The sequence below is a fragment of the Ursus maritimus genome, unplaced genomic scaffold, assembly GCF_017311325.1.
Source record: "Ursus maritimus isolate PB19 unplaced genomic scaffold, ASM1731132v1 scaffold_22, whole genome shotgun sequence".
In the NCBI taxonomy this organism is placed as follows: Eukaryota; Metazoa; Chordata; class Mammalia; order Carnivora; family Ursidae; genus Ursus; species Ursus maritimus.
The window spans coordinates 18,687,831-18,697,953 of NW_024424675.1; the positions used below are offsets into that span (position 1 = coordinate 18,687,831).

General features: G+C 38.4%; 1 protein-coding gene across 1 annotated transcript in view; it reads left to right on the plus strand.

The window, feature by feature from the left end:
* Positions 1-10,123, plus strand: part of RNF24 (ring finger protein 24) — a 69,708-nt gene that overhangs the window by 55,128 nt on the left and 4,457 nt on the right. Inside the window, exons 3-4 of the mRNA XM_040638025.1 lie at positions 3,527-3,569; positions 5,866-5,907. Of these exons, the coding sequence (XP_040493959.1) occupies positions 3,527-3,569; positions 5,866-5,907 (85 nt within the window). The remainder of the gene's footprint in view (positions 1-3,526; positions 3,570-5,865; positions 5,908-10,123) is intronic.

Consider the following 10,123-nt stretch of genomic DNA (forward strand, 5'->3'; position numbering starts at 1 on the left):
ATCAATTATAAATCAGCTTCCTGCCCTTATGTTAAAAAATTGTATGTGTGATAATTAGCAAATTTTCTTTTTTTTAAAAGTGTACTTATTTATTTAACCAATCTCTACACCCAGTGTGGGACTCAAACTCATGACCTCAAGATCAAAAGCTGCACACCCCTCTGACTGAGCCAGCCCGGCACCCCAATAATTAGCAAATTTTCTAAAATTAAGGTTGCTTAACATTTTAACCTTCTGTGAGTTAGTTACTAATCAGTAAAACACCTTTATAAAGTCTTCAATCTACCTACTGATGAAATGTTTTATTCTATAGAAGAAAATTGTCCTCATTTATTTTTCTGACATATTCGCACCTGGTCCAGGCACACTTATGTCATTGTCTATTCCCAAGATTTAATCTACATTCACAGATTTCAGGATATCTTTTCAAGGAGGGTGTTGCATCATTCTTAGCTAAAGTTATTAGGGATCAGAAAACAATGTCCAAGACAAGATCTGAGCCTTTAAACAGGTTCTGTGGTCTCTTAAGATTTTAAGCTCCTTTGGTCAGGTGTTTATCTACATAAAACACTCAATATTCAGGGCACCTGGGTGGCTCAGTCGGTTGGGTGTCTGTCTTTGGCTCAGGTCATGATCCCAGGGTCCTGGATCGAGTCCCACATCAGGCTTCTTGCCCAGCAGGGAGCCTGCTTCTCCCTCTCTGCCTGCCACTCCTCCTCCTTGTGCGCGCTCTCTCTCTCTGACAAATAAAATCTTAAAAAAAAAACAACTAATGTGGTAATGACACCAGGTGCATTCAATTCCCAGGGCTGCTATAACAAACCAAGTGGCTTAAAAATAACAGAACTCTAATCTCACAGTTCTGGAGGTTAGAAGTTTGAAATCAAGGTGTCAGCAGGTCCATACTCCCTCTGAAGGCTCTAGGGGAGAATCCTTCCTTGCCTCTTCCTTAGTTCCTGGTAGTTACCAGAAATCTTTGATGTTCTTTGGCTTGTACCTGCATGATTTCAGTCTGTTTCGGTCTTCACCTGGTCTTCTTCCCTGTGTCTGTATGTTCTCTCCTCTACTTCTACACCAGTCGTATTGAATTTAATGTGACCTCATTTTAACTAAATAATCTACAAAGACTCTATTTCCATGTAGGGTTGCATTCTGAGGTTCCAGCAGACATGAATTTTTGACACTATTCATCCCAGTTTATACAGGAATAGGCAAATAGACCAATGGAATAGAACTCTGGAAACAGACCCATATATTGGATCTGACTTACAACATATGCCACTGATATGCAATAGGGAAAATAGGGTCTTTTAAATAAATGAATCAAATGAAAATCTGCATGTGGAGGAAAAGAATCTTGACCCCTTCCTCACATCATAAAGACAGACTAATTTCAGATGGATCATAAGTAATTTTGGATGGATACCTAAATGTGACAGGTAAACTAACAAATTGTTTTCATAATATACACAAGAGAATATCTTCCTGATCTGGGGGTAGGCAAAGATTTCTTTAACTGGGTGCAAAAAGAACTGATGTTATTGGGAAGAGTTTATAAATTGGGACTTAATTTAAATTAAAATCTGTTCATCAAAAGATACCATCAGGGGCACCTGGGTGGCACAGTCAGTTGGGCATCTGCCTTCCGCTCAAGTCATGATCCCAGGGTGCTGGAATCGAGCCCCACATCGGGCTTCCTGCTCGGCAGGGAGCCTACTTCTCCCTCTCCCTCTGCCTGCTGCTCCCCCTTGTTTGTGTGCTCTCTCTCGCTCTGTCAAGTAAATAAATAAAATCTTTAAAATATATATATATACCATCAAGAGAATGAAAATGCAAGCCACAAAGTAGGAGATGATTGCAGTACATAGACCCAAGAGAGGACTTGCATCTGAAACATATAAAGAACTCCTACAAATCAATAAGAAAAAGGCAACTCATTTTTTAAAGACTCAAACAGGCATTTTATAAAGGAAGTTTTCCAAATGGAAAATAAGCTTTATAAAAGGGTTCTGAACATCATTTGGGAAATGCAAATTAAAGCTGAAATGAGATACCACTGAATACCTACCAGACTGGCTAACATTTTTTTAACTGATCCTACCAAGTGGTGGCAAAGATGTGAAACAGCTAGAGCTCTAGTGCATCCCTTCTAGGAAAAGAAATCAGTACAAGCGCTTTGACCAGCAATTCTACTTCTAGGCATACACTCAACAGAACTGAGTCCATGTGTCCACTGAAAGATATGCAGAATTTATGTAGCAGCTTTATTCCTAATAGCCCCAAACTGGAAGTAACCTAAATATGCATCAACAGTGTAATGGATAGTCTTATATTCATACAGTGGAACACCATATGTCAGTCAAAAAACTGCAACCACATGGATGAATTTCACAAGTAATTGTTAGCTGACAGAAGCCAACACAAAAAGTACATATCAAATATCAAAACAAGCACAGTGTATCTATAATGACAGGAATCGGGATAGTGGGTACCTCTTAGGGGTAGATACTGACTGGGAGCAGTCATTTCAGGGGTCCTGGAAACGTTCTATATCTTGGTCTGGGCGATAGTTACACTGGTGTGTGTGTATGTGTGTGTGTGTGTGTGTGTGTGTGGACACGCACATAGATATGTTTTTAACATTTAGCTGTATTTTTATTTATTTATTTTAGATTTTAAAAATTTATCTCTTAGAGAAAGTGAGAGCCAGTGAGAGAGAGAGAGAGCCAGTGAGAGAAAGAGCACGAACAGGGGAACGGGGAGAGGGGCAGAAGGAGAGGGAGAAGCAGACTCCCCACTGAGCAGGGAGACCGATGCGGGGCTTGATCCCAGCACTCTGGGATCATGACCTGAGCCAAAAGCAGACGCTTAACCGACTGAGCCACCCAGGTGCCCCACATTTAGCTGTATTCTTAAGGTTTTTGTATATTAGTAGTTGGATGTTACACTTAAATTTTTTAAATTAAGAAAAAAATGTAATATACTAAATATTATTTTTTTTAAAGATTTTATTTATTTATTCGACAGGATAGAGACAGCCAGCTAGAGAGGGAACACAAGCAGGGGGAGTGGGAGAGGAAGAAGCAGGCTCCCAGCGGAGGAGCCTGATGTGGGGCTCGATCCCAGAACGCCGGGATCACACCCTGAGCCGAAGGCAGACGCTTAACCGCTGTGCCACCCAGGCGCCCCTATACTAAATATTATTAAAACAAGTGGACTGTCACCAATATAAATAGAACTGAGGTTTCTTCATTAAAATATTTGTTGTATTAAGATTTTGTTTTAATGAGATTTCACTTGAACTTAACATTTGGATAACATTTTGTGGTTCTTTGACTACTTTCTCATAACAGGGTAACAGATATGCCATTTGGGTGTTTTTCAGAATAAAGGTTTTGGATTTTAAACCATAAATGATATAACTAATATCAGTTAATATAAATTAATATCAAAAATCTGTTTAAGATGTTTATCAACTTGTTATATTGGAGACCTCAATATTGCGTTGATCATTTCTGTCTTTTAGGCTAAGACATCAAGCACACAAAGAATTCTATGCCTACAAACAGGTAAGATATTTACTTCAGATTGGCTTTGATTTTTTTGTTGTTGTTGTTTTTACCAAAAAATGAGAACTTGGATTTCCACTCACATGTTAAACTGGGACTGGATTTACTTGTGCTCATTTTAGCATTTCACTTCCAGTTTGCAGAACAAAATAGATCAACTTCACTTTAAGTATTTTTTTCCTATTATTCGAAGTTCAGATACTATAATAATATAACAGGGAACTTTAGCCAACACTGCTAAAGAGAGATGCTGTGCTTTATAATCCTCAAAGTTACTGTTAATCTAGTGGAGTTAAGAGATTCTATTAAATGAATTGTTTACCTCTTCCGTCAGAAGACATACCAGTTCCTCAGGGGTGAACCGTTGCATTATAGTGACCTCATCTCCTCCTCCTTCCTCACGTCACAGCACCGGAAGTCTAAATACTTGGGCCATTGCTCTTAATCCCTACCCTTTGTACTGTCATTCCTTTACTGATTTGTTCTTTAAGGGAATAAACAGCTTTTCTTGACGGCCAAGTAAAATTTGTTTTTTCTTCCATGTGTCATCCATTAACAATTTACCACTAACCAAACAGTGGGCCTAGGTGTTCCTTAATTTTCTTTTGGCCCAAAGTATGAAATTATTTTTAATAATTTTTTTGTCCCTAGTTTTTTTTTTTCCTTTCTGGTTTTGGGATTTTGTTTTTGTTTGGTTTGGTTTTTGTTTCTTTTTGTGGAGTTGTGAGGTAAGTTTTAGTTTATTTGGGTCTTTAACCTTGCTGACAGTGATGCTGCAGGACCATGTCACCATTTTAGGATTACCTATTTCTTTGTCCATCTTTTGTTTATGTCTCTTTGAAATCTGAGCTCATTGTCGAGTTCCTTAGATGTCCACACTGATGTTCATAGGTAACCCCATGCTCTTCCCCATAAGTCTCATGTGAGATTCATAGAGTTGAATGTTTTAGTTTTCTAAATTAATGAATCCCTTTGTCTCAGTATTATCATAAAACTGACAACCTATATTTGTATATAAGCTAACTAGAAAGTAAAATTGGCCTTGATGGTCATTTAACAAGTGAAATTGAGTGATAGAATTAATAGAGTAACAAGATAGACAGTAACGTGGTCTTTAAAATATACTGAATTGGAAATTTAGTACATCCCTGCATAGCTGGATGGTAGCTTTTGAAGATTTTATTTATTTATTTATTTGTTTATTTATTTATTTATTTGACAGAGAGAGCGAGAGAGAGAGACAGCAAGAGAGAGAACACAAGCAGGGGGAGTGGGAAAGGGAGAGAAGCAGGCTTACCACTGAGCAGGGAGCCTGCTGTGGGGCTCGATCCCAGGACCCTGGGATCATGACCTGAGCCGAAGGCAGACGCTTAACGACTGAGCCACCCAGATGCCCCTGGATGGTAGCTTTTGGTTGTGATTTCTGAAAATGTGACTTACCCTGAAAACCATTTTTGGTTCAACAGTGTAAGCTATTCAAAACTGGGAGATTTTCCCCCAAATTTCACTTGCCTACTTTTTCACTTTAAGATGGCATATAATTCTAATAAGCTTTTATTCTCCAAAATTTTGTTTATTTTTACTTTTATTTTATTTTTTAAGGATTTTATTTTTTTAAGTAATCACTACACCCAGCGTGGGGCTTGAATTCACAACCCCCAAGATCAAGAGTCACATGCTCTACCAACTGAGCCAGCCAGACGCCCATGGAAATTTTCTTTTTAGATAGTAATCTGCTGCCCTCTTATCACTTGTCATTTTTTTAACTGGTATCCAGTCACCACAAAATCAGGTTAGGGATAGCACCTGGGTGAATTTTAAGTTCATTTACATGACTTTGGGTAGAGCTAAAATTTTCTGACAATAATGATTTATAAAAATAAGTAAAACTTGCAAAATTAAGCTTGACCTTATTGTTTTAATCTTTTGTAAATTAATAGTTCCCATCAGCTAATACTGTAGTTTAGTGAATCATGAGAGTCAACCTCATTTATTTTCCTCCTAAGTTAGCACTTAGTCCAGATGAGCATGTATTTATGTCTTTTCCTGAAATTTAATCTATACTCAAAGGGATTTTAAAATTGCTTTTCAGGAGAATATCGCATCACTGCTCAAGTTAAAAAAATGTTGCTAAAAAAATATGCTAAAATGTTCTGTCTCAATATAAAAGAGATTTTCTCCAATATTGAATAGGAGGAGAAATGAGCTACATATACAAAAGAAAAATATGTTTGAGTATAATGAGAAATTTTTTAATTACAGATTTAAATGGATATAACATTTTTTTGTCTCACAGGTTATATTAAAAGAGAAAGTAAAAGAACTGAATTTACATGAGGTAAGTTGCCTATAAGTATTTTAATCTTCTCTTGAGCTATTAGCTAATAGAAGTAGTATGCTGTGGTATGCTTTAACCTTCTTTATTTCCAGAAGTTAAAAAAAGTTAGGCTTATTTTGATCTGCCTAATAGAATATTTGAGGGTGAGGTCACATAAAAATCAATTATGAGATGACTTGAAGACAGAAGATTAATTGTGAGAAGATTTTTAATAGAGATGGTGGTGATGTAAGATTTCATAGCAGTAGGGATGCTGTGTGCTATCCCTGACGTGAGGGGATAGATAAAAATTAGTTTTTCTACTCAAGATGAACTTGCACTGATTTCATTCTTGAAAATGTTCCTAGTAATCCTTTCATATAAATGGCACAAAAGCGTGATTACTTCGTGGGGGTTTGGGGAGGTGAGGCAAGAAGATACAATAGAGAAGAATGTAAGGGGAGATATGATTCCTTGGCAGTTGTCTAGTGATGAAGTTGCATGGTTGGTTCCCAGGTGTTCCTTGTTACCATGCTTTGTAACATGAATACAAAAGTGTGTGTGATCTTGCTGTGCACCTTCAGACACATTGCCTGTAAGAATTCTTATTCATTTTACTCCTTGTGTCATCTCTGACTACAGTTGTTCAGAATTTTTAATTTTAGGGCCCTTTTCTTCCTTCTTCTCCAAGTGTTTGAATTAGTTTGTAAAACAAGGACTTGGAAAGCTGCACATCATAATATCTGTCTTATATAATTTAATTATGGAGCAGCTTCATTGCTAGTCTCTTCAAAGCGTTAATTTGTGAAAGTATTTGAATAATAATAAAATAATGATTTAGGGGTGCCTGGATGGCTCAGTCGGTTAAGTGTCTGCCTTCGGCTCAGGTCATGATCTCAAGGTCCTGAGATCAAGCCCCGTTATTGGGCTTCCTGCTCAGCAGGGAGCCTGCTTCTCCACTCCCTCTGCTTGCCACTCCCCTGCTTGTGCTCTATCAAATAAATAAATAAAATCTTGAAAAAAATGGAAAAGAATGATTTATATTATTGCCAAATGCTTTGAAAATGTCTACTGCTCCCTTGCTCTTTCTGCATATTTTTTTATCAAAGAGTTGCTATGTTACAGCATTTTAGACCTACCCTTGGATTAAACCCAAAGCATCAGTTACTGTTTGATTTTTATTTATTTATTTATTTACTGTTTGATTTTTAAATTTTCCCAAAATTAACATGAAGTTAATTAGAGGATGATCTCTTTTCTATTTGGGGTCTCTTTGAGGACCATAAATGTAAAGATTATATTCTGACACATGTTACCAATATTAAGCACCCAGGTTCCTCAGGAGCAGAAATCTTCCTCATAGGTCTGACCCACTAGTTCAAAATGGATCTTTATCTTGAATGAGCATGTTGTGTTGCATCATTATATATCAGAGTTAGTATCCCATTTGCACCTACCCATTCCAGTTTCCCTGAGTCTGACCAGCTACTGATCCCCTCTCCCCGTTAGTTGAAACTGGTAGCTAGGATAACCTTACCTTGCTCCTCAGCTTTTTTCTAGAGGAAATCAGGTATTTTTTGCAATTCATTTGGTCCTTTCTAGTTGCATTTCTTGGTGATGAAACTATTTTGTCAGACTTTTGTGTGTATGTGTGCATTCCTGTAGCCTAATTATACAGTAGTAACATAGCTTGGTCCTGTGTAAGCATGTGGAATTTCAATATGGATACTGTCATTAGTGAATAATTACAATAGTGAAAAATCAAAGACAAGCAAAATGTCCATCAGTGGTGAGTGAATAAATACAACATGAAATACTGGAAGATTATCCACCAAGAGAGGGAGGGAAGGAAGGAAACCTGATACAGTACAATGAGGTACTATAATGTAGGCAAAATTAAGGACTGAGCTCTATCAAGGTATCAATTGGGGTAGATCTCTAGTGGGATCCAAAAACAAGCAAGTCACGAAGTGATATAAATGTTTATATGACACATGTAAACTAAACTAAACACCATATTGTTCATGGATTTATATGCATGCTACAAGGTGTTTTACTGCGTTTGAGAAGGACACATAGTTGTTACATGGAGGAAGAGAAGAGAAAAAAGATTAGGGGAAGTTGTTCAAAGAGATGTTAGTTTTATATGTAATGGCTTCTTAAAGAAGGAAAGTAAGTTAATATATTACTTTTAAAATAATTTTAGAGTTGGAGCACGTAGGTGGCTCAGTTGGTTGGGTGTCCAACTTGATTTCGGCTCAGGTCATAATATTAGGCTTGTGAGATCAAGCCCCGCGTCAGGCTCCGCACTGGGTGTGAAGCATCCTTGGGATTCTCTCTTTCCCTCTCCCTCTGTCCCTCCCCCCTCCCTCTCTAAAATAATAGTAGTAATAATTTTAGAATTATTGGATACATAAAACGTGTCAGGCACTATACTAAACTACAGAGACACAAAGAAGCATAAAATACTAATTTCTGCACTTAAGCAGTTAACAGTCTGGTAGAGGGGACTATAAATGAGAAAGTCACACTGGAGTGTGCAGAGGGGTGCTGTGTGTTATCTGGGGTATATGCTGAGAAGTTCTTGGGGGTTCTGGTATTGCATAATCACACAGCTGCTTCTTGGCTTTTGCTCCCCTAAGAGAGCCTTCCTGGGACCTTGCAGACTCAGATGCCCAGACACCACCACCACCACCCCAGCTCTTTAGACAGTTGGCTCTATAGCTGTGACTATATCATTTTTGCTTAATTTTTTCTACCAGTACAGGAGTCAGACAACACTTACACTAAGTGAAGCTAAGGAGATACTATATACATAATCAAAACACGAGAATATATTGTCCTTCTATGAAGAAAAATGTCCTCTCAAGACCGATAGTTTTCCCCATTTTTGTTTATTTCTCCATCTTTTCATAGAGGCGCAGATGTAGAGAAGGAGATCTCTAAGAGAAACAACAGAACAATCATACAAGTGGGTTCATAAATGGCATCTAATGAAGTCTTGGTGTCAAAAGCAGAAGGGTGCTGTGGAAGCTGTGACACACCGGGCCATGCAGGTCCTGTTAAAGGAGTTGCCAGCACTCAGCTCTAGCCGATTGTTGCCATGGGGCAATACAGGCCAGTTGTTGCCAGATCTGGGTTTCTTCAAGAGAAGCCCGAGAGTCTTGGCATTAGTTTATGATCTACTCCCTGTTTGCATTTAGTCTTTGATTTGTTCACCATAGTGTCCCCAGCTCTAGTTTTGGTGAGTGGTAGCTTTCTCCATTAAATTTCCTTCGTCAGAAATCAAATGGCCATATTTTGTGACTCTATTTCTGGATTCTCTATTCTGTTCCATTGATTTATACACTCATCCCTTCACCAATACCACAGTCTAAATGTAGCTTTACTAATAAAACTTACTGTAGCTTTGTAAGTCTTAAAATCAGGCAGTATGATCCTCCAACTTTATTCTTTTCCAAAACTGTTTTAGCTAGTCTAGTTCCTGCTCTTCCATATAATTTGTAGCATTAGGGGCGCCTGGGTGGCACAGCGGTTAAAGCGTCCGCCTTCGGCTCAGGGCGTGATCCCGGTGTTCCGGGATCGAGCCCCACATCAGGCTCCTCCGCTGTGAGCCTGCTTCTTCCTTTCCCACTCCCCCTGCTTGTGTTCCCTCTCTCGCTGGCTGTCTCTATCTCTGTCGAATAAATAAATAAAATCTTTAAAAAAAAAAAATTTGTAGCATCAGCTAGTCTATATCAACAAGAAAGAGGAAATCCTGCTGGGATTTTGATTAGTATTGCATTAAATCTATAAATCAGGGGAAAATTGGCATCTTTACCATGTTGAGTCTTCTAATCTATAAACACATTGTGTCTTTCCATTTATTTATTTACTCATTTGTATAAGGCTCTGTTGTTAGCTGAATACACATTTAGGATTTTTAGGATTATATCTTCTTGGTGAATTGACCCTTTTATTGAAAATTTAATATCGCTCTTCATCTCTGACAGTTTTCTTTGTTTTGAAATCTTTGCCTGATAGTAATGTAGCACCTCCAGCTGGGGCGCCAGCGGCTCAGTCGGTGCAGGAGCCGACTCTTGCTTTCAGCTCAGGCCGTGATCTCATGGGTGGTGAGATCAAGCCCCACGTCAGGCCCCCCTTTCAGTGGGAAGTCTGCTTGAAGATTCTCTCCCTCTGCTCCTTCCCCATTCATGCTCACAAGCTCTTTCTCTCTCTCTCTCTCTCTCTCTCTCTC